A 24,567-nucleotide genomic window follows, 5' to 3' on the forward strand; every position below is an offset into this window, starting at 1 on the left:
TTTTGGCCATTCTAACTGGTGTAAGGTGGTATCTCAATGTGGTTTTAATTTGAATCTCCCTGATGGCTAGTGATGATGAAGACATACAAATGGCTATCAGACACATGAAAAAATGTTCATCATCACTAGCAGACTCAATCCTGAGAACCCTGGGATCAAGAACTGAGCCGAAGGCAGAGGCTTAACCAACTGAGCCACCCGTGTGCACCTACTCCCAGCTATTTTAGAAAAACAAACAACAACAACAACAACAACTTTCTTCTGCCCTTTCTTCTATACAGAGAAGATTTTAATAGCCAAGGTATTTCAAGAGGTCCCAGTTTGCTAGGGCAAATGAGCAAGATTTTCATTTTGTGAAACTGAATAAGCAACAAAACAACAAAGATGACAAGAGGCTATGAGGCAGCAAGGCTGTGGCCAGAGCCACATCCTCACTGACTTCAGGACTCATTCAAATTTCATTCCATGCAAATGACACATTCCACATTCACTGTGACCTTGAGCAAGTGACTTAAGTTTCCTGAGGCTCAGGTTACTTAATTCTAAGAAAATGAGATAAAGCCACACTATCTCACAGGCTTATGACAAGGTCAAATGAGACGACACATGTAGAAACCCTTTGAAATCTATAAAAGATAACATAGAAGGTTGGCAATATTTCTCTTCACTGCTTTTTTCCTGTTACTAGAAATTATTGTCCCAAGTGATATAGACCAATCTCTAATATGGCAATTTGGATGACTCACTGCAGAAGAAATGATCTAACAATACATTTGTGTGATCAGAAATATTATTCAAAGCTTAGAAACAAAGTGAAAGGGGGCACCTGGGTGGCTTAGTCAGTTACGCATCTGATTCTTGATTTCAGCAAAGGTCGTGATCTCAGGATTGTGAGATTGAGCCCTGCCTAAGATTCTCTCTCTCCCTCTCCTTCTACCCCTAAACACCCGCGCCGTGCTCTAGTGTGCACGTACGCACGGTCTCTCTCTCTCTCTCAGAAGAAAAAAAAAAAAAGGAAGAAAGAAACAAAGTAAAAGATGATTGCATGACTTTTAATGTGCTAGACATCTGTTCTCTAAGGAAACATAGCCCTGCTTCTCCCACCATTTATTCAGTTAGGAACCAAATATGTTACAATTTTCTAAGCTTAAAGATTACTGATAGAGAGTAGTAAGGTATGATGATTTTCTTTTATGACCAGCGGAAATGTCTACCCTAAAGCTTATAGCTGCATTTCCTTGGAGTATAGTGGTTCTCAAAGCATGGCTCCCTGATCATCAGCAGCAGCATTATCTGGGAACGTGTTAGAAATGAATTTCCTCAGGTCTCACTCTTAGGTCTCACTCCAGACCTAAGAATCACAAACTCTAGAAGAGAAGCCCAGCATCCCAAGTTTCTCTGCCATATGCTCCAGTTTGAGAACCACTGCTCTAGGACATTAACCAAGTTTTAAAGTAATAATTAGAAAACCTTATCTCATTGTTCCCTTTTCTCCCACTGACCAAAAAAATCCCATTTTCCCATGTGATCTTTTGACTTGTCTATATCTTCCTGTTGTTCCCTTGTTAAAAAGTTAAATAAAACCTTACTGTGTGCTATTTTTATTGTCATTAAATTGACATATTTGACAAATAACCTTAATTTTCAGTGTATAATAAAATGATTTAATGTAAGTATATATTGCAGAATGAATATGATAATATGTTTCATGAATATCTATCACCATAAAAATTTGTCAGCCCTCCATCCCTGATTCTGGTAAGTACCAATCTAATCTCTGTATCTGTGAGGTTTTTGTTTTTGTTTTTGTTTTAACTTTCTGGTTTTTTTTCATACCCCATATAAATGAGATCATATGGTATTTGTCCTTCAGGGTCCATCCATGTTTTTGTAGATGACAAGGATTTCCTTTTTAAGGGCTGAAGAGTATTCCATTGAAAACAGCAAAAATGGGGGCACCTGGGTGGCTCAGTGGGTTAGGCCTCTGCCTTCAGCTCAGGTCATGATCCCGGGGTCCTGGGATCGAGCCCCGCATCGGGCTCTCTGCTCAGCAGGGAGCCTGCTTCCTCCTCTCTCTGCCTGCTTCTCTGCCTACTTGTGATCTCTGTCTGCCCAATGAATAAATAAAATATTAAAAAAAAAAAGAAAACAGCAAAAATGTGGCACATCTCTACAAATATAATGGAGTACTATTCAGCCATAAAAAAGAAATCCTGGGGCAGCTGGGTGGCTCAGTCAGTTAAGCATCTGGCTCTTGGCTTCAGTTCAGGTCATGATCTCATGGGTCGTGGGATCCAGCTCCAGCACCCATGAGTCTCCTCGAGAGTCTCAACCTTTGCCCTCCCCCACTTGGGTGCATGCTCTCTATTTAATAAATAAATAAATATTTTCTAAAAAATAAGAAAAAGAAATCCTGACTTTTGCAATACTTAAGTGTCTTTCAGTACTTTTTTTTCAATGTTGTTCCACTGTCTTCTGGCTTCCAAGTTTTCCGATTTAAAAAAATACATCATTGTTCTCTTGTATATAATGTCTTATTTTTGTCAGGTGCTATCAAGATTTCCTCTTTATTATTTGTTTGTAGTAAATTGTGTTGTGCCTCATGTTTTCTTCACATTTATTTTTTTGTTTCTATTTTATTTTTAAGATTTTATTTATTTATTTGAGAGAGAGAGAGAGAGAGTGAGAGAGAGCACAAGAGGGGAGGCGGTCAGAGGGAGAAGCAGACACTCTGCCGAGCAGAGAGCCAGAAGTGGGGCTCGATCCCAGGACTGGACCTGAGCTGAAGGCAGACACTTAACTGACTGAGCCACCCAGGCGCCCCTTCACATTTATTTTACTTGGGATTCAATAGCAGTTTCGAATCTGTACATTTATATCCTTCACCTAACTGGGGAAAATTTCTGCCATGATTTCTTCAAATACATTTTCACTCTCATATTCTCCCACCTCTCCTTCTGGGACTTAAATCACACGTACTTCAGGCCTTTTGATATGGTCTCACAGGTGTGTGAGGCTCTGATCAGTTTTTCAATATTTTTCTTTGTTTTGATTAGATCATTTCAATTGATCTATTTTCAAGTTTACTTAATAGTTCACTGCTGCTGTTTCTGTCTTTTCATTCATTTCAAGGATACTGTCCTTTAATTCACCAAGGACAGTTATCATAACCACTTCAAAGTCCTCACCTGCTAATATTATTTTTATTTTTTTAAAGATTTTATTTATTTATTTGGCAGAGAGAGAGATCACAAGTAGGCAGAGAGGCAGGCAGAGAGACAAGGAAGCAAGCTTCCTGCTGAGCAGAGAGCCCGATGCAACACAGGGCTTGATTCTAAGACCCTGAGATCATGACCTGAGCTGAAGGCAGAAGCTTAACCCACTGAGCCACCCAGGTGGCCCAACACCTGCTAATTTTAACACCTCATGCTTCTTAGGGTTGTTCACCACTAACTGTCTTACCTCTTGGCAATTAATCATATTTTCATATTTTTCTTCATATGTCAAATAATTTTGGATCGTAACTTGAATGTTATAAATGTCCTATTTCTTAAGTACGGCTTTTGTTAAATACCTCCAAAGAGAGTTGATATTTTTGTTTTTAAAAGGCACTAACTTAGACTTTAACTCTTTCTTGGGCAGCAGCTTTAATCTCTGCTCACTTTTTTTTGTTCTACTTGGGTGGCTTAGAATTATTCATGAGTGACTAAGTGGTCAAGGTGTAGTTCATGCATAGACTCTGGGGCCCCCCTTCTCTCTCCTCACTTTTCAGGAGTTTATTTTGTACTCTTCTTCTGCTTCCTCAATCCAGAAAGGGGGGGGGCTTTTGTCAGAGTTTTAGCCTCCCTACATGGGTTTCTCCAAGTGTTGCCTGTCTTCAGTCTATAAGCCAGAAAATATTAGGTTACTTCCTTTGGGCAAATCCTGTCTTCCAAGGGTCTGCTCCCTCCTGAATCTGCTTGATTAGGTTTATTCTCTGATATTTTCAGGTGCTTGTTTTTGTATCCTGTACAGAGATCATAGTTGTTATCAGAGGGATAATTCATGTAGGCTATTACTTGACCATCTTGGAAGCACAATTCCAGGGGTGTTTTAAATTCCTTTAAGATGGAAAACAAAAATTTAAAAAAATAGAGAGACTAACATTTTAGACTATGTTAGTCCCATGGATGGTGGGAAATATGGCTTATGGCAAATCCCTCACCATGTCAATTATTTTTGAAAATTGGCCGACTCCTACTCATCCTTTTATGCTTATGTAAGGCATACTAAACACCTCTGGATCCCCTTCACTATGACTGCGAGGCAGGGTTAAGGTTAAGGTGTCTTGGAATGTTTTCCTGTTACCTGGACTTTCCTTTATCTCTGCAATCTCATATTACTGTAATTGCCTGCTACTGTTGCTACTTATCCCACTGCTTTGTGCGATTCTTTTTTTTCATTCAAGCAGAGTTGACACGCAATATTCCATTAGCTTCAGGCATACAACATAATGATTCCACAACTCTATCCATTATGCTATGGTCACCATCAGTGTAGCTACCCTCTGCCACTATACTGACCCTATTACAATACCATTAACTATTCCCTCTGCTGTAACTTTCATCCCTGTGGCTTATCCATCCCATAACTGGAAGCCTGTACCTCCCATTTCCTTTCACCCCTTTTTGCACATCCCCTCCCATCTCCCACTCTCTTCTGGCGACCCCTAGATTGTTGTCTGTGTTTATGGGTCTGTTTCTTTTTTGTCTATTCATTTTGTTTTTTAGAGTCCACATATAAGTGAAATCATATAGTATTTGTCTCTCTCTGTCTGACTTACTTCACTTAACCTAATACCTTCTTGGTCATCCGTGCTGTCCCAAATGGCAAGCTCTTATCCTTTTTTTTTTTTTAAGATTTTATTTATTTATTTATTTGACAGAGACATAGCAAGAGAGGGAACATAAGCAGGGGGAGTGGGAGAGGACTAAGCAGGGGGAGTGGGAGAGGACGAAGCAGGCTTCGATGGCAGGATCTTGGGATCATGACCTGAACTGAAGGCAGAGGCTTAAGGACTGAGCCACCCAGGTGTCCTCTAACTCTTCTTCATGGCCATAATACTCTACTGCGTATATATACCACATCTTTATCCATTCATCGTTCATCTTTAGCCAATCAAGTATTGATGGACTTCTAGGTTGCTTCTTATCATATCTATAGATATGATATCTATTATATGATATCTTATCATATCTATTATAAATAATGCTACAATAAGCAGAGGGGTGCATATATCCCTGAGTTAGTGTTATTTTCTTTGGGTAGATACCCAGTAGTGGGATTACTGGCTCCTGTGGTATTTGTATTTTTATTTTTATTTATTTTTTTTTAAAGATTTTTTTTATTTATTTATTTGTCAGAGAGAGAGAGAGTGAGAGCGAGCACAGGCAGACAGAGTGGAAGGCAGAGGCAGAGGGAGAAGCAGGCTCCCTGCGGAGCAAGGAGCCCGATGTGGGACTCGATCCCAGGACGCTGGGATCATGACCTGAGCCGAAGGCAGCTGCTTAACCAACTGAGCCACCCAGGCGTCCCGGTATTTGTATTTTTAATGTTTGAGGTACCTCCATACTGTTTTCCACAGTGACTACATCAACTGACATTCCACTCTGGGATTTTTTTTTTTTTTATTGAAGTATAATTAACATAAAATGTTATATTAGGGGGCACCTGGGTGTCTCAGTGGATTAAGCCTCTGCCTTTGGCTCAGGTCATGATCTCAGGGTCCTAGGATCCAGTACCGCATCGGGCTCTCTGTTCCGCAGGGAGCCTGCTTCCTCCCTTCTCTCTCTCTCTGCCTGCCTCTCTGCCTACTTGTGATCTCTGTCAAATAAAATCTTTTATTTATTTTTTTTATTTTTTTTTTTTATTTTTTTTTTTAAAGATTTTATTTATTTATTTGACAGAGAGAAATCACAAGTACACTGAGAGGCAGGCAGAGAGAGAGAGAGAGAGAAGGAAGCAGGCTCCCTGCTGAGCAGAGAGCCCGATGCGGGACTCGATCCCAGGACCCTGAGATCATGACCTGAGCCGAAGGCAGCGGCTTAACCCACTGAGCCACCCAGGCGCCCCTCAAATAAAATCTTTTAAAAAATGTTATATTAGTTTCACCTGTACAATCCAATTACTCAACAATTCTATACATTTCTCAGTGCTCATCAGTTTAAGTATATTCTTATTCCCCTTTATTTCACCCATGCACCCAACTCACCTTCCCTCGGGGATCCGCCAGTTTTTTTCTAAGAGTCTGAGGTTTTGGGGTTTGTGGCCCCCCCCCCCCCGCTTTGTTCATTTGTTTCTTCAATTCTGAGTGAGTGAAACCATATGGCATCCATTCTGGATTCCTCACAGTAGGATATGGTCTTAATTCTTTCCATGCCCTGCAACTCCCAGACAGGCCATAAACACGGGAGAGGCCGGGAGGGGCCTGCAGAGTCCCAGATGAGGGACTCCCGTTGCCGACACAACTGACAGCGAACCAGCACAGCACCGCCTGGGGTGGGAAAGCCCAGGTTACGGAACAGCACGGATCTGGAGGCTCAGAGAGACTGCACGGATTTGCAAGGCCCGGCCCGTTGCTCCGCCTCTTTGCGGCAGAGCTCAGGCCAGTGCAAACCGGTTCAGTGCCCCGACGGACTGTCCGCGTCGCCCAATCCTCCACTGCCCCCCGCCTCCGCAGTTCTCCTAGGGGACCGGGAAGGACAAATGGCCAGCTTCCCGGGAGGCCGCTCTGAACCCCGCGGCCCGTACTGACAGCTAACTACCCCCCCCCCCCCGCCCTCGCGTAAGCGCGGGGGCGGGCCCCGGCCGGCTGCAAGCCTTCGCCCTGCGCTCGGGCGCGGATAGCCCCGCAGCCTGCCGGCGCCGGGTGTGGGGCGGCGGGGGGCGGGCGGCAGGGGGCGGGTCCGGGAGCGGCTAGAGCCTGCGCAGTGCGGCGCCCGCGGCCGGCCGGGGATGACGTAACCTCCGCTTGCCGCCTCCGTGCCCCGCCCCGCGCCGCGCTCCGCGAACCGGGCGAGCGCTGCGCGGGCGGCGCCTGGCTGGCCGCCGCCTCCCCCTGGGCGTCCGCGCAGCCGGGTCTTTGTCCGCCGGCCCCGCGGCCGCCTGCGCTTTGTTCCCCGCGCTCGTCGGCTGGGGCGCGCCGCCGAGCAGCCCACCGCGCAGCGCTGGCGTCGTCCTCGTCCCCCTCGCCGCCCCCCGCGCGCGGCCGGGCCTTGCCCCCCATGGTCTCCCGGCCCGAGCCGGAGACCGAGGCCATGGACGCGGAGCTGGTGGTGACGCCGCCGGGCTGCTCGCACCTGAGCAGCTTCAAGGTGGACAACTGGAAGCAGAACCTGCGGGCCATCTACCAGTGCTTCGTGTGGAGCGGCACGGCGGAGGCTCGCAAGCGCAAGGTGCGACCCCCTCTCCCCCCGGGAAACTGCGGGCTGATCTAGGAGCCGGGAGCAGCTCTTTTGCAGCGTTGCCCAGCAAGTGGGTGGGTGGGGGGGCTTCTGGGCCCTGTTGGGGGCGAGGAGGAGGAAGGGAGGGCATATTAGCCTCCTGGGGACCCTTCTCGGGCTGCGATCGCCGGCGGCGGGGCGGCGGGGGGGCTGCCGAGAGAGCTCTTTTCCTTTTCTTATTCCCTGCCCCCTTCCTTACCCCTCCCCCTTCTTTTACCCCTCCCCCTCCCCCTCCCCTTCGCCGTCGCCTCGGTCCTCCCGCGGCCTCTCTTCCCCTCCCCCGTCTTCCTCCCCCGCTCCACTGCGGGGGTGGGGATGGATCAGGGGCGGGGTTTGGGGCGGGTCCAGTTCTGGGGGTGGGCAAGGGCGGCTCTAGGAAGGGGACGGTTTTCTCCGCCGGGGTGGCGGTGGAAACCTGGTACTAAGGACGAAGGTGTCCGAGGTTCCAGCGCTAGGCGTCATCCAGGAACCCTCCGGAGCGGGGGAGGGTTCGGCGGGGGGCAGGGAATGGGGGCAATGAGAAGACTTAGAACAGAGAAAAGGGACAAAGACTCCGGGGCATGTTGGGTGGTTTGCTGTGGGTCGGTCCTCTGCCACCATACTGAGCACCCATTAATCTGGAGTGTGAATGAAGGCTTACCTGGGTCAGGGAAACGGAACCGTGTGTTGCGGCCGGGAGTTGTTGGGGCAAAGGTACAACTGTGTGGTGCTTGGGCAGAGCACAGGACGGGCTCTAGGGTCTGCAGGAGCAAATGCGGCGAGATGGCATCGCCCCGCCCCATTTCAGATCCGGACGTGGGCGGAGGGGGTGAGGTGCTGAGTAGTTGGAAATGGAGCAAGTAGAGCCACCTGTATCTGGGAAAGCCATTTCGTTACCAGCACGATGTGTTTTTGGAGAATTGCTTGTAGCTACGGAGGAGTGGATTTTTAACCCACTGAGCCACCCAGGCGCCCCATGGAAGAGTGGATTTTTAAAAGATCGGTTTGATGGGAAGGTTGGACGGTGGCGTGCCTTTTCCATTAAGAGGCTTTAGTAAGAAACTGATCACCTCCGTGAGACGTTGAGGAAATTACGTTTAGCGTTACCATTTTCAGGTAACGTCCCATTAAGCTTATTAATGATGCGGAAGTAAGAAAGTATAACGGTATTACCTGAATCTTGTTACAGTGTAACGAGATTTTGCAGTTCAGTGAGGCTGGAAGGTGTGTTACGCTCTTTCTACCTTGTAGCTTAACATTTTTTTTTTTTAAACTAACATCCACTGAGATTGTAGGGATTGAGCAACCAATTTTCTTTCTTATTATTAGTGATGGTGTTGGGAAGCATTACCTCTTAGAATGAACTAAAATCAGAGATGAGTTATGTTAAGATCAGAGGGAGATTCTTGCTAATGGAATCGTGTGGTCCTAAAAAAAATACCGGGGCTGAAGCCGGTGGTCTTCGGGCTATAATCTTGTTACTGCTCCGTGTCTTTAGTGTATTGGTTTAGGTTTATATGGTGTGTGTAACAGTCCTCGCCACATTGGATTCCTAACTTTAGAAATCCCCTGCTTTTTTCTTCTCTCTTCCCTCCCCTTCCCCTTTAAATTTTTAACAAAGCTGAAAGAGTCAAGTTTAACCCATTATTAACTTGTTTTTGTTCCTAAAGGAAGGAATCACTTTTTCGTTTGCTGTAATGTCTTGTATTTATCCTTTAATCTCAGTTACTTAGTTTGGAAGCTGTTGAAGCACATCTCTGTTACTCACTCGAAGGAACTTGAGCTGTTGACAAGAGGTGGTGATAAATACTTACTTCAAGCTTCAGATCTGTCAGTGTTGCAAAACCTTCTGGTGGTATACAAGGCAGAAATCCTAATGCCCTTCCTCTTCTCTGCTCCAGATTTGGGGGGGGGGGGGCGCGTAATTTTTGTATCACTTGGTCCTGTGTAACTGTATGTCTAGCACTCTCTAGTGGCCCAGCCAAGGAAGAGCTGGTTTGACAAGCGGTTTAACCCTGATGTTTAACAATGCACAATGCACCTTTCACCGCGTGTGGGATTCTCAGTAGGTCTGTAGGCTTAGTATATTTTGGTTTTAATAATATGAAGTCTCCTATAAAAATATTTCAATTTAAGTTGTAATTTCCGTAAATAAACAAAGGTGCCTTTTGAGGTTGAAGTCTCAGCGACAATGTGACCATAGGAATGAAGCCCTGGATGACAGGAGAGCTTTCTCTTAAGTAGAAATGGGTTATGGTTTTTGTATCCACCTTTGATTCTTCTTTCAGTAGGCACAGATTAAGAAGAACATGATCAGATTTGTAACTTTCTGTTCACTTTAGCCTTGAACTGCAGTAAGACTTGGGTACTACTGAATGTAAAAATGTTCCTATGTTCCCATGATTTAGGACTCAGTGCTGCCACAGTGGACCCTGCTTTTCTCTTGTGTGTTGAATATAGCAAATACCTTATCATTTTAGGGTTTGTGTGTGAAAAAGAAACTGACAATGAAAACATCAAGGTTTTATGGCATAACAAAGTCTACATTGTATTGTGAACATAGAGATACTTGAGAGGACAGAAAATATTTTTAAAATAATCATTTCTCTTATTTGAACTGTTGCTGCGACTCTAAAATTTTGCAGCAGCTTGTCCTCAAAGTACAGCCCTCTTGGAACACCTGGGTGACTCAGTCAAGTGTCTGCCGTTGGCTCAGGTCATGATCCCAGGGTCCTGGGATCGAGTTCCACTTGGGGCTCCTTGCTCAGTGGGGAGCCTGCCTCTCCCTCTGCCTGCCCCTCCCCCTGCTTTTGTGTGGGCTCTTGCTCTCTCTCTATGACAAATAAAGAAAATCTTAAAACACACACTTGCATACACACACAGTCCTCTTTGTAGCTGTAGTAAGTACTTTTACCAGATACACTTTGACACAAATGAAGAAGAGTTGTCAAACTTCCTGTAATTTTGGATCATTGCGGATTTTGGTTTCGTTTGGTCAGTAACCTGGAGGATAGTAAACTGCCTTTGAAGGTTTCTATGTGAGGCACAAAATTTGGGGCCTAAAACAAGCTTTTGGTTAGAAATTCTTAGGGAAATACTTCGTTTGAGAAAGGAGCTAGAGAGAAGGAAACGTACCTGGGAAATAGTAAGTGAGAGGCCGGAGGGCTCTAAGATCCAGTAGTCTTACCTTACTTACTCCTAACATTTTGTTGCTTGACCTTTTTGGTCTTTGCACCACAATTTAAATGGGGAATGGGTACCCTTTGGAAGAAAGTGGAATGATTCCCTGTTTGTTTGGAACTCTCATTCTCTCTTTATCCCAGAGTCAGCTCTGAACCCTGGGTTTCTGTCTTGAGGAATGGAAATCATAATTGTCAAAAGGCAATTAAATAGTAGGTGTCACACAGCCAGATAATAAATATCTGCCTTAAAATTTAGACTACTAGTAGATGCCCGGTGCTAATTCTTACATGTAGGGTAATTAGAGCCTGAACACATACAGGAAGGTGTAAATAAGTCTAGATGCTTGTCAGTCAGTCTTACTGAGGAAGAGTAAAATGCATTAATGAATCTTGTATTTAAAAAAAAAAATTACAGAGGTGACAATATGAAGTTTTTTTCTTTCTTTTTTTTTTTTTAAAGATTTTATTTATTTATTTGACAGACAGATCACAAGTAGGCAGAGAGGCAGGCAGAAAGAGAGAGAGGAGGAAGCAGGCTCCCTGCTGAGCAGAGAGCCCGATGCGGGACTCGATCCCAGGACCCTGAGATCATGACCTGAGCTGAAGGCAGCGGCTTAACCCACTGAGCCACCCAGGCACCCTGAAGTTTTTTTCTTAAGGATTTTATTTATTTGTCAGAGAGTGAGAGCGCACAAGCAGGCAGAGAGGCAGGCAGAGGGAGAAGCAGGCTCCCTGTCGAGCAGGGAGTGTGATGGGGGTGGGACTCCATCCCATGAGCTGAAGGCAGCTGTTCAACTACCTGAGCCCCCCAGACCTCCCAATATGAATATACTCTTAATTGGTAAAGTAAAACACCTTATAGGCACATAGAATGTATACAGTGAGTCTTTTCTGACCCCAAACAACCACTGTTAAGATATGTTTGCTGCCTGGGTCTTCGAGATTTCTTTAAAAATTAAAGGTTCACCTGGGTGGCTCAGTTGGTTAAGCATCTGCCTTGGGCTCAGGTCAGGATCCCAGCATGTGGAACCCAGCCCAATGTGCATTAGGCTCCTTGCTCAGTGGGAAGCTGCTTCTCCCTCTCCCTCTGCCTACTCCTCTCCCTCTCTGTGAAGTAAATAAATAATTTTTTTTAAAAATTACAAATCTGCGTATAGAACAAAGCTATGTGTTTCTGTTTATGTAAACATATATGCTGTGTATCTTGTTTCCATCTTTCACTTACTGCCCACGCATACAGATCTGTTGAGCTGTGTCGTTAATATTCCATTGGATGAAAGGGACGCCTGGGTGGCTCAGTTGCTTAAGCGGCTGCCTTCGGCTCAGGTCATGATCCCAGCGTCCTGGGATCCAGTCCCGCATCGGGCTCCTTGCTCGGCAGGGAGCCTGCTTCTCCCTCTGCCTCTGTCTGCCTGTACTCACTCGCTCACTCTCCCTCTATGCCTGACAAATAAATAAATAAAATCTTTAAAAAAAAAAAAATTCCATTGGATGAAAAAAAAAAAGAAAATACTCCATTGGATGCAAACAGTACTGTGTATTTTCTCCTTTCTTTCAAGCTTTCAGTATGGAGGATTTACTAACAGTTTGTAAGACTTTAGCTTGGTAATCAGTGTAAAGAAGGAATACTCTTCGGCAAGTCATTTTTATGGATGTTTTTGTTTGCTGAGGGATCGAAATGTGATTTGTTGACTTAACATCAAACCTGAGATGTCTTTTAAAAGTGCACTTTTATTTATGGAAAAACATGGAGAGGGAGGTGGCGAAAAGGAGAAAAGTACAAAAACTTAAGTATGAAAGATTAAAGTTTATTTATTTATTTATTTTAAATATTTCTTTATTATTTGAAAGCGAGAGAGAGCATGAGAGGGGGAGAGGTCAGAGGGAGAAGTGGACTGACTTCCTGCTCAGCAGGGAGCCTGAAGTGGGCCTCAATCCTGGGACTCCAGGTTCATGACTTGAGCGGAAGGCAGTCGCTTAACCCACTGAGCTACCAGGTGCCTGAAACATAAAAGTTTAAGGTGGTATAATTCCAGAGAGTACAAGTGTAGTGCCCTTTCATTTTAAATCTTTACAAAGTGACAAACAAAGATCACTAGCCAGTGGACACTTGCCTCAGACAAGAGGAGCTCTTACAGTCAGGGTTGTACAAGTGTGGCTCAGGTGTTGGGCTGTTCTGTGGAAACGGAAGTCATTGCAGCAGGAAAATGGTCTGAGTTCTCTTGAGTCAGTGGTACTTTGCCATGTGTTTCAGAAAAAGATGTACTAGTCCAGGGTGTGCACTGTTCATGTCTTTTTAAAGTGCTGTTTTAGTTCTGGAGTCCAAGATCTATGCCTTCAGATCTGACTGAATCTCTTTGATTCATTTGAACTTTTTAGTAGATCATACTTGGGGGAAAACAGTTCTGCTGTTGGTGGCTTAGGCAGCATACCTGGAGTGACGGGACACACTGGGAGATCGTGAACTGAGAACCGTTAGATGTTCATGTGTTGCTGGCTTCACCATTGATTCATTCACCATTCATTCACTCAGCCTGGCACCTAACCATGACGTTGAGAATGCTGCTGAGCCCACTCCAGGTTTTTTGTTTCCTTCCTTCCTTCCTTCCTTCCTTCCTTCCTTCCTTCCTTTAAGTTCAGTTCATTTTTTGGGTATGTCTTTTTCTTTTCATTTTTTAAAGATTTTTATTTATTTATTTATTTGACAGAGAGGTCACAAGTAGGCAGAGAGAGAGGGGAAGCAGGCTCCCTGTCAAGCAGAGAACCGGGTGTGAGACTTGATCCCAGGACCCTGAGATCATTATCTGAGCCAAAGACAAAGGTTTAACGCACTGAAGCCACCTAGGCGCCCCAGTATATCTTTTTTTTAAAGTACCCTTTTCCCTTTTAACTTTGTTCTCTGGAGGAATTAGCTTCCGTTTTATTTATCAATGCCTTCAATCTCTCAAATCCTTAGAGCAAGATATCATACAATTCATACTAAGCAGGGGACAGGTCATTCCAAGTAAAAGTCCAGAATGGAAAAATATTTTCTTTTGAGATAATCATAGATTGACGTGCTATTGTAAAAAATAATTCATAGAGATCCCTGTACCCTTCACACAGTTCTCCCCAATGGAAACATCTTGCAGACTGTAATAAAATATTAACAATGTCCGTCTTTGATGACAGTGTACCCATTTTATTCAGACCCCCCCCCCCCCGAGTCTCCCTGATTGTTAACCTCTTATTGTTACTGCGGTACCTTTTGTCACAACCAATGACAAAGCTTGATACATTGTTATTAACTGAAAGTCAGATCCCATTAGTTTTTCCCTGGTCTCCTTTTTCTTTCTCAGAATCCCATTCAGGATTCCACTTTACATTTTGTAGTCATGTCTCCATTGGCTCCTCTGGATTGTGACATTTGCTCACACTGTTTTGTTTTCGATGACTTTAGAAGCTTTGAGGCATCTAAATACCTATTGCTATTCTAAAATACCTATTGCTCAGTTATTTTATAGAACGACCCTCAGTTTGGGCTTGTCTGATTTCCTAATGGTTCATAGCTGTGGTTATGGGTTTTGGGAAGACCAGAGAGGTGTTGTGCCCTTACCAAGCTCTGTCAAGGGTGAAGGGGTCGACACGACTTACAAATACAGGTGGTAAGCTTGACCACGTGGCTCTCATCTTGCTCAACAGTATAAAGTGACTCTTTTCTCCTCCTTCCCATAGTGTCCTCTTTGGAGCAGAGTCACTTGCACAGGTCACGCTTAAGGAGTGAGCAGTTATGCTCTACCTCTTGTGGCCAGGGTAACTACAGAAATTATTTGGACTTTTTCTATGAGAAATATCTGTCCTTTCTAGTATTTATTCAGTGTTTTGTGTTGGTATAGATTTACAGATATTTCATACTATGGGTTATAATCCAATATTCTGTTTTGTTGCTCAGACTGTTCCAGCTTTAGCCAATGGGAGCTCTTCAGCTGTCTTCTCTGTCACTCTGACATACCCTTACCAGTGTTTGTTTGGTTTATTGTTGTTTTTGAGGACTTCCTTACTTTCTGGTACTGTGAGTTTCTAGGTTTATATTGTATATTTTCTGCCCTGGTGTTAGAATCTGCCATTTCTCCAAGGGGCCCTAGTTCCTTTTATTGGAGAATAGAGTTAGGATTTACGATTTGGGCCATGGCTGTACCTGTTGATAACAGTGATGTGGCTTCTCAGCCCTCAGGGGACAGAACTAAGAAACAAATGTGTGTATATATGTACACACGTCCGTGGTGGTTCATCCCCAGACTTACGAAACTAGACCCGAGTTAATAGTGATGTCTCCAACTTTAAGCCAGTACTGTGTGGATCATTCTAGCCTTCTTGTGCTTACCTGTAGCTTCTCTGAAACTGCCCACCATCCAGGTACTTACCTGTTTTATTTCAGTTCACTTGTATAGTGGTATAGGGACAAGGGTAGTCTGCTGCCTGATGGGACACTTCCTCATATTGTCTATTCTGAATGATAAGTTCCTTTAAAAAGGCCCATGAAAGAGCACTCTGGCAGAGATAGTGGTTTTAAAACTGAGAAAGCTGTATAACCTTTATTATTTTTTTACCAGTTTCAGGCCCAGCCCCAAATCTGTGTTTTAATTCCTTATTAATTGAAGCTCCTGAACATAAGGGTTTGTCCTGTCTCTCTGCCAGCTTTTGTCATTTCTTTGGGTCTTAATGTCAGTATTGGTCTCTGTGCGCACATAATTAATTTTTTTTTTTTTTTTGCTTTTGTTAATCTGTCTCACATCGATTTAAATCTTAGGCCCCTTGAAAGAATCTTGAAGGGTAGAGTAAAAATTCCCCCCTCCCAGCAGTGGTTTCAGAACTGTTGCTCTTCCCCTCCTTGGGGAGCAGTGTTCTCACCTGGCTTACATGTGGCTCCTTTTGCCTTTTGTTTTACACCTTACACTCATTTCCATGTTACTTAGGCATGTTGTGTCATACACTCTACATACATGGGCATTATCACATACGTTTATTTGTCATACAGTCATATTTTTGTGTCATGGCCTGCTTTGCATTCTGGCATCTTCTGACTGCCTAACCAGTTACTTACAGATTTGCATATATTACGGTTTCCCCTTTGTGCGGTGAAAGTTAAGAAGTTTAAGTTAAACTCAGTGTTCAGGTACTGGGATGACCTACCTTAATCAGATAGCTGAGGTTTGTTTCTTGCTGCTCACCTTATGTTGACAGATTCTTGCAGCGGAGAGAGAAATTAAGCCAGAATCAGTAGCTTTTATTACTGCTTATCAGCAGCTCTGGTAAAAGACTTTGGGGAATAAAGTGGAAAAAGGAGGGTTAAAATGAGGGTTTAGGATAATCTGATCACTCCCTATACACAGTTACACTGACAGTTGGGAGGTGATGTAGAATTTGAATTGAGAATAGCCCAAGGGGAAGAAAAACTAGCCCAAGCCGGTCCGTACCGTGGGGATTTTGTCCTTGCTTCTGCCCAAAAGTGTGATTCACCTGGGTCCCCCCCAGTCTCTCTTGGGTGTCTCTAATTTCTCATTTATGATAATAGTGTTTTATATTTGCAATGCATTTTGTATTCTGTAAAGCATTTTTCATGCGTAATTTCACTTGATGTTGGTACTCGTGATACACGTTTTAAGTCGGTGTGGCAGGTAAGTCTCCTAACCTATGTAAGGGCACTGATGGGGAACACCAAATCTGGGCCTTGAAATTAGGTTACTTTGAGTCTGCAGTTTGTGCTCCCTCTGAATTATTCTGGAATGTTTTACAGCATCACCAAGTAATTCTCTAATCTCACAGACAGCGACCTGTATGTTGTACAAATTAGACTCAACTCGGACACTTCCTGGAGACAGTGTAAGATTGTACAGGTTAACGGTTCCAATCTAGAGCACTGCTCCTGCTTCACACACAAGTCTCAAGTCCAGACTGGCACCTGTGCTTGCAGCTGATTAGGACGCCTTCCTTGGATTTGGTCATTTGTTACAACGGTTCACAAAACTGGGCACCTGGGTTGCTCAGTGGGTTAAAGCCTCTGCCTTTGGCTCAGGTCATGATCCCAGGGTCCTGGGATCAAGCCCCACATCGGGCTCTCTGCTCCTCAGGGAGCCTGCTTCCTTTCCTCTCTCTCTGCTTGCCTTTCTGCCTACTTGTGATTTCTCTCTCTCTCTCTCTCTCTGTCAGATAAATAAAATCTTAAGAAAAAAAAATGGTTCACAAAACTGGGGCACCTGGGTGGCTCAGTTGGTTGATTGTCTGCCTTCGGCTAGGGTCCTGATCTTAGGGTCCTGGGATTGAGTCCCGCATCAGGCTCCCTCCTCAGTGAGAATCTGCTTCTCCCTCTTGGCTCTGCCCCTGCCTCCTCCCTGCTCACACTCGCTTGCTCTCTCAAATTAAAAAAATAAAATAAAAAGGTTCACAAAACTCAGGGAAACATTTACTGTCGCTTACCAATTTATTGTAAACAATACTATAAAGTATAAGATGAGCAGCCAGATGAAGAGGTACATAGGAAGGGGTCTGGGAGGGCCCTGTGCATAGCAGCTTCGGTCCAGTGGACTGGGGATACACCACACTCCAGTGCATATGAGGTAGGAAAGATGCTAGGGTTTGAAGCCAGTGGCCAAGAAAGAATTCTTGAAATGTCTTTGGGGCAGAAAGATGCTTTTGTTAAAGCACAGGGACAGGACAGAAAAAGCTGTACTGGGGTCATGAGAAGTGGCCCGTTATATACTTTAAAGGTGGGTGGGGGTTAGGGACAGCGTAAGTCTCTAAGGAATTTTGGAAGCAAGGTTTCTAGGACCTTGAGGGGTCTAGGTGTTGTTGGGAAAAGGTTATTTATTACCGTCTAATAAAACCTTAGCCTGGAGATCCTGCAGATGTAATATCTATGGGTCATATGCTTGCGGGATGATTGCCAATATATATTTTGGGGGGTAGAGATAAAGGTAATTTCCAAAGAAATTTTTTAAATTAATTACTTTATTTTTAAAGATTTTATTTATCATTTGAAAGAGACAGAGACAGCACAAGCAGGAGGAGAGACAGGGAGAGGGAGAAGTAGACTCCCTGCCAAGCAGGGACCCCCCCCACACCCCTCCCCACACACCATGTGACACAGGGCTTGATCCCAAGACCCAGGTATCATGACCTGAGCCAAAGGCAGACACCCGACTGAGCCACCCAGACACCCGAGGAATTTTTTTTTGAGAATGGATGTGCCCTTATACAGCAGCGGAGGGGAGGGTCCGAGGGGAAAAGGGAGAAGCAGACTCCCTGTTGAGCAGGGAGCACGACAGGGGCTCCATTCCTGGACCTTGAGATCATGACCTGAGCTGAAGGCAGCTGCTTAACTGAGCCACCCAGGTGCCCCCAAAGGAATTTTTATATGTTAAAGTAGACGTAAAGGATACTGGGGGTCAGGTGGCCTAAGATTGCCTTCTGCCCCTAGCAAAGTATTAACATTGAAGCACCTGAGTTCCTAGAGGAGTGTCACTGTTTAAAGGATTTTGTCAGTGGGCTGTGAAGTAGTAAGGAAATTTAATAATTTTTCTTCTGCCTTTGTTTCTTTCCCACATCACATGGATGCATTAACCAACCCAGAAGCCCTCTGAGCCCTGTCCTGTAGCATTTGTACGAAGGCCTCATTACATAGTTCTGATCGATTAAGCAGACACTGATTAGACTACAGAGGCATGATTGATTAAATCATTGGCAACTGGTGGAAGTTGGAGTGGGGCAGAGAGTTTCAGCTCTCTAATGGCCTGGTCGGCTCCCTGGCACCCTGACCCCCACCTGGAGGCTCTCCAGAAGACTTTCAAAAATCAGCTCATTAACATAAATGTCAGCCGTGTTGAAAGGGACTTGTTTGAATAACAAAAGACACGTTTATCAATAAGGTCACTTAAATTCCAAGGGTTTTACGACCTTTGTTCTTGGAACTTGGAAGGAAGACCAAACTGTGTATTTTTTCTTCCTTCCCAGTTGTCTCACTGTCCCTTTTGTGCCGGAGGGAGTGGAGTAAACAGATCTATTGGAGCAGAGATTCCAAGACACGACTGTGGCTTTCTGAGGTTGGGACATTTGAGGAGATTGTTTCATTTAAGTATTTGCCTCTTAGTGCCTCAGTTATGGAATACTTATTCCTGTCCCTTTGCTCATACCAGAGTCTGTGATGGTAGAAGAGTATTTTGAGCCCTTGAAAAAGTCATTGAAGAGAATAAGAAACAATTAAACTTACCTCCTTAACAGTTGTCAGATGTTAATAGACTAGTGGTGGTGGGAAGTTGTGCCTTAGCTCTCAAGGTGCTGTGTTGTGGTTGTCGCTTTCTTTAAGCTGAGCTCAAAATTCATGGTACAACTGAATCATCCCTGACTTCATAGACCCTGTCTGCCCCCGCCCCATCCTTCTTGGGGTGGGGAGGAGGGTATGAGAAGGAAGATCATAGAGATTAGGGTATCCAGGGAAATAGTATTAGGGCTGAATGAATGGACTTTTTCTGCATTTCTTACACTATGTAAGCTCAGAACTGTTCTCTTTTCTTTTTTTTCAAAGATTGTATTTGTTTGACAGGAAGAGAGAGCACAAGTAGGCAGACCAGCAGGCAGAGAGAGAGGTTGAAGCACACTCTCCGTCAAGCAGGGAGCCCTATATGGAGCTGGATCCCAGGACCCTAGGACCATGACCCAAGTGGAAGGCAGAGGCTTAACCCACTGAGCCATTCAGGCGCCCCATTCTTTAAGTTTTTATTTAAAAGCCAGTTAACATGTACCATAATACTAATTTCAGATCTATAATACAGTGAGGCAGTCCTTCCATACAACTCCCATGCTTATCACAAGTGCCCCTGAATCCCCATCCCCCCACCCCTGTCCCTCTGGTAACCCCTGGTTCATTCTCTGTACTTCTCTGTTTCTTGGTTTGCCTCTCCCCCTGCCTTTGTTCATTTGTTTTGTTTCTTAAATTCCACACAGGAGTTTTCGAAGAAATCATAGGGTATTTGTCTTTTTTTGATTGACTTATTTCATTTAGCATAATCCTCTCTAGCTTTATCCATGTGGATGCAAACAACTGTCAGTTGACCCCTGTCTGCTTTTCCTGTCAGTAAAATCCTAGCTGTGTTTCAGGATTTCCTTGCAGGCTACTGAATCTACTTGAATTAATACATGGGAGAAAGGGATTTAATACAGAAATCCTTGCAAGAACCCCAGGAGCAGTAGACTCCAGGTAGAGTTTCTCGGAACCCCCGCCAGACTCCAGAATTCCGCTTCCTCTCCCGTCTAAGGCAGTGGCCAGTGCCGCCTCCCCAACAGGATGAGCTGAGGGAGGAACCCTGGCCCCCCTGTGCCTCTCCCTGGCCCATTCAGACCAGTAGTATGTGGTGCACAGGTGTCCTAACCTTCCCAGTGTCAGTAGGAGCGGGTTAGAGTCCTACTAGCTAACGTGAACTCCATATTCTTTCCTGCAGCTGTGTTAACAAGTGACCACAAACTGGGGGGGAGGGGGGTTAGAACAAGTACTGGAGGCCAAAAGCCCACAAAAGCCCCGTTGGCAGGACCACGCCGTCCAGAGGCTCAAAGGGAGGAACAATTCCGGCCTGTGCCAGCTCCAGCCCCCCACCTTCCAGTGTCTGCCTCCTTCACCTGGCCTTCATTCCTTTGCCCAAGATCTTTGTGACCTTCCTAAGGACACTCAGGCTGGCATTTAGGGCCCACCTCCCTAATCAAGCGTAATCTCATCTCAACACCCTTAACTTAATTACATATGCAGAATTTCCCACTTAAGGTAACATTCTCAGGTTCTAGAGATTAAGATGGGGACACACCTTTTGGGGAGCTACTGTGAGCCCATTGCTAATCCCTAACACATGCAGGCACTGTCCTCAGGACACTGAAAAGCATGGAATCATTCAGTCCTGGTGGTAGCCTGTGTGAGGTGGAAAAGTCACCACACAAAGGTGGGGAAAATCCTGTAACTTGCTCGTATCTCACAGCGAGGGTGGTGGGAGCCAGCCGGAAGTGAGAACCGATGTTGAGTGGGTCACAGATCGGCCACAGCTGCAGGCAAGATCTTTAAAGAATTAACTGGAGCTGGCTGTAAGGAAATAGTGGATGTCTACCTAATTATTTTCACTCGTACTTGGCAGGACTAAGCATTTGCCTTTATTTTATCATCCTGAGATTTGGTGTCAGACCTGCAAATGTGGGTACCGTGTCTACTGCTTCTTGGGAAGTCCAGGGTTATGCCCAGCCGCTCTGGGTTCTGTGCTCCACCTTTGGGGTCAGTGAACTCAGGACATAGATCTTAGGAACTCCTCGTGGGAGTCAGTGATGGCTTGTTGTAGGATCTGGAGCTGTGCTGTCCTGAACTCCAGGCACTAGCCACGTGTGTTGTTTGTAATGACTTTGCAATAGAATAAAAAACCCAGTTTCCTGGTTGCCTGCATGACTTCTACTTGTAATAGACTGTGCTGATACAAATGACGAACGTCCGCGTCAGAGACAGATTCCAGCTCTCCGTGGTTAGTGTTTGATTGGTTGGCGGGCTGCTCAATGACTGTTGGAGAATTGGTCTCACAGCTGTTGGCATCTGTCCGCTCAGTAAAAGCCCTTCAGGCGAGCGCTCAGCCGCCTCCAGAAGAGCTTCCTTGGTGTTCTTTAGACTAGACGTGTTGAACCTGGTCACCCAGAGGAGGAAGTGATGTCCGGACTCCTTACACGCTTGCTTTCTTGTTCTTCGGAAGAGCAGGTCTTCCCACTTGGAGTTAGTTCTCTTCTCCAGCTGAACTGAAGTCATACCCATTGTAAGAAACATTTGTCCTATAGAATTCCGTGGAATTTGAGCAGAAATTGTGTACAGACTTCTCAGAGTTCTCTCGTCCTCCTCAATCAGGTGTAGTGGTTCTCCTTTTAAATTGCACAGCATTTGGTTTACGTCTCTCAGTATGCCGGCAAACCGCATCTATTAGCGGTGTGTTTACTGTTTTGTGTTACGGCTGTTTATCCCTCCTGTTAAGGCACACTCCTGGTGAGTTTTTGTAAAGTGAACGTACTCCTGTCCTTATGGACAGCACCCAGCACTCCACATTATGTCCCCTGCAAACCCTTTCCAGCCGTCGCCCCATCCGCGCTTCCATAAGCAGCTGGTGACCTTTGCCTGCCTCCTCAGTACTTCGTATGACCGAAGCCTGCAGTGCGTGCTTCTCTGTGGCTGGCTTCCTCTGTGTTCGCGTCTTGGATTCGTTCTACTTCTTGCTGCTCTGGTCATTCCACTCACTGTCTATACCACAGTTTATTCTTTCTGCTTCTGCCGAATATTTTTATTTTCAGGTTTGGGTATTACAGGTATGATACTTTGTGTGTCTTCTGGTGTCCTTGGTATATGCACTTCTCTCATGTGTGTCAGTTTCTTTGGGGGGTGTTAAGGTTTGGATGAGGTGGTGCTTGTTGGCCAGAGTTCTCTGTTCTAAAGGTAACCTTTTCTCTTTTAATCAACAAAAGTAGTCTCTGGGGTGATACTTTGAAACTAAATATCCTCTGCTCCATTATACAGACATCCAGACATATGTAGACACATACACCCATGTACACATGCATATAAGAAATTTAATGTGTTTTGGGGGGTGCCTGGGTGGCTCAGTGGGTTAAAGCCTCTGCCTTCGGCTCAGGTCATGATCCCAGGGTCCTGGGATCGAGCCCCACATCGGGCTCCCTGCTCAGCAAGGAGCCTGCCTTCCTGCCCCCCCTGCCTGCCTCTCCCTACTTGTGATCTCTGTCTGTCAAATAAATAAATAAAATCTTAAAAGAAAAGAAAAGAAATTTAATGTATTTTTTTATTGAGGTGAAATTCACATAAAAATTAACTTTGAAATGAACAATTCAAAAATAAAACAAGTCATTGTGTTCATGATGTTGTACGATCATCACCCCACATCTGTCAAGTTTCAGATCACTTTTTTTTTTTAAGATTTTATTTTTAACTGATCTCTGCACGCAGCATGGGGCTTGAACTCAACCCTGAGATTAAGAGTGGCATGGTCCTCCTACTGAGCCAGCCAGGTGCCCCCGGGTAACTTTTATTTCCTCCCCATTCTCTCTTCAGTCCTTGGCGGCAGCCTCTGATTTCTGTTCTGTCTCTACAAAGAACTAATATTCTTCATATTTCATGTGGATGGAATCACACTACATGACTTTCAGTGTCAGCTGCTTTCACTAGCTTTATGTTCTCAAGGTTCATCTGTATTGTTGCGGTTTCAGAAGCTTATTCCTTTTTTATGGCTGAGTAATACTCCATTGTGTGGATATACTATATTTGCATATTTGTTCGTTTATTGATGGAAATTTGGGCTTTTTCTTCTCCCTTTTAGCTATTGCAAATGACCCAATACTTTTCTCTCTGTGGTTTTAGCATCTGGTGATCATTGCCTGAATCCATTATTACGGTGTGGATTAGAAAATGAAGATTTTGCGTGTGTATTTTTGTCTTTCCTACTACATTGATTAGATGGAATTCTCCGGGAAGAAGACCATTAAGACACTGTGTGTGTGTGTTTGTGTAGTATTAGTAATAGAATGGACTTGAGAATTCTTTTTTATTTAGTATATAGTCTGTTCTTGTTGTTACTCATTTGTATGCTGAAATTGTACCAAAATTGTCTAGTGGGAATCCCTTAAGTGGGCTCCCATTGTTCCTCATGTGTCTCTCTTGGTGTTGGACTCAGTGGCTTATAAGAGGTATCCATTTATGTTCAGCATGAATTAATTAATTGTTCGTGGCTAGGGTATGTGGCAGGTCATTGGTGTTTATGGATAATAGATTCATGACCTGTATCCATGGTGAACGTGCCAGGGGAACTCCAGTTAGTAAAATCTAATGTGTACCTTAACATGAGTATCAAGCATGGGCTTTATTTATTTATTTATTTATTTGAGAGAGAGTGTGTGCACATGTACACGCATGCGGGGGGAGAGGGAGAGAGAGAATCCCAGGCAGATTCCACACCTGGTGCAGAGCCCAAGATGGGGTCAGTCTCACGAGAGATCACGACCTGACTCGAAATCTAGAATCAGATGCTTAACCGACTGAGCCACCCAGGTGCCCCCACCATGGGCTTTATTTAAATGAAAAATACCTAGCTGAAGTGTGAGTATGTGTGTGCGTTTATTTGTATTTGAGGCTTTCTTCCCCTGACCCGGTGGCTTCGGGGCATGATCAGTTTCTGTGTTTTCAGTTGGAGCTCTCTGCTTCCTTACAATTGCTGCAGTGTTTGTGCAGCTGAGTTCTGGAGGATCTTTTTCCTCAGGCAGGTTTCTCTTTCATGAAATTCTGCACAAGAACGGGTGCTACATTTTTACATTGAAAGTTCAGGGCTTAACTTTTATCTTTTTAAAAAGCTTGATCTGGGTTTTGGGGCACCGGGCTGGCTCTTTTGGCTGAATGTCCAGGTCTTGATTTCAGCTCTCTCAGGATATTTTTAAAAACTGATATTTAAAATTCCTCCATGGGACACCTGGGTGGCTCAGTGGGTTAAGTCTCTGCCTTGGGCTCAGGTCATGGTCTCAGGGTCCTGGGATCAAGCCCCATGACTTGCTCTCCGCTCAGTGGGGAGCCGGCTTCTCCCTCTCTCTCTGCCTGCCTCTCTGCCTACTTGTGATCTCTGTCAGATAAATAAAGAAAAAATCTTAAAAAAAAAAAATATCTTGAGTGATGGGATGCCCAGGTGGCTTAGTTGGTTAGTCTCTGCCTTTGGCTTGGGTCATGATCCTAGCATCGTGGGACCGGAGTCCGCTTGGGACCGTTTGCTCCGCAGGGAGCCTGCCTCTCCCTCCGCCTGCTGCTCCCCCAGCTTGTGCATGCTCTCTCTTTCTCTCTGGAATATAAATAAATAAAATCTTTAAAAATAGTTTTAAAAATACCCTGA

General features: G+C 44.8%; 1 protein-coding gene across 1 annotated transcript in view; it reads left to right on the top strand.

Annotated features, from left to right (window-relative positions):
• Positions 1-6,970: 6,970 nt before the first annotated feature.
• The window catches only part of USP22 (ubiquitin specific peptidase 22), a 43,855-nt gene continuing 26,258 nt past the window's right edge, over positions 6,971-24,567 (top strand). The window contains exon 1 of the mRNA XM_082706836.1: positions 6,971-7,433. Coding sequence (XP_082562962.1) covers positions 7,263-7,433 — 171 coding nt within the window. The 5' untranslated portion in view covers positions 6,971-7,262. The remainder of the gene's footprint in view (positions 7,434-24,567) is intronic.

The sequence above is a fragment of the Mustela nivalis genome (assembly GCF_964662115.1).
Source record: "Mustela nivalis genome assembly, chromosome: 17".
NCBI classification, from domain to species: domain Eukaryota; kingdom Metazoa; phylum Chordata; class Mammalia; order Carnivora; family Mustelidae; genus Mustela; species Mustela nivalis.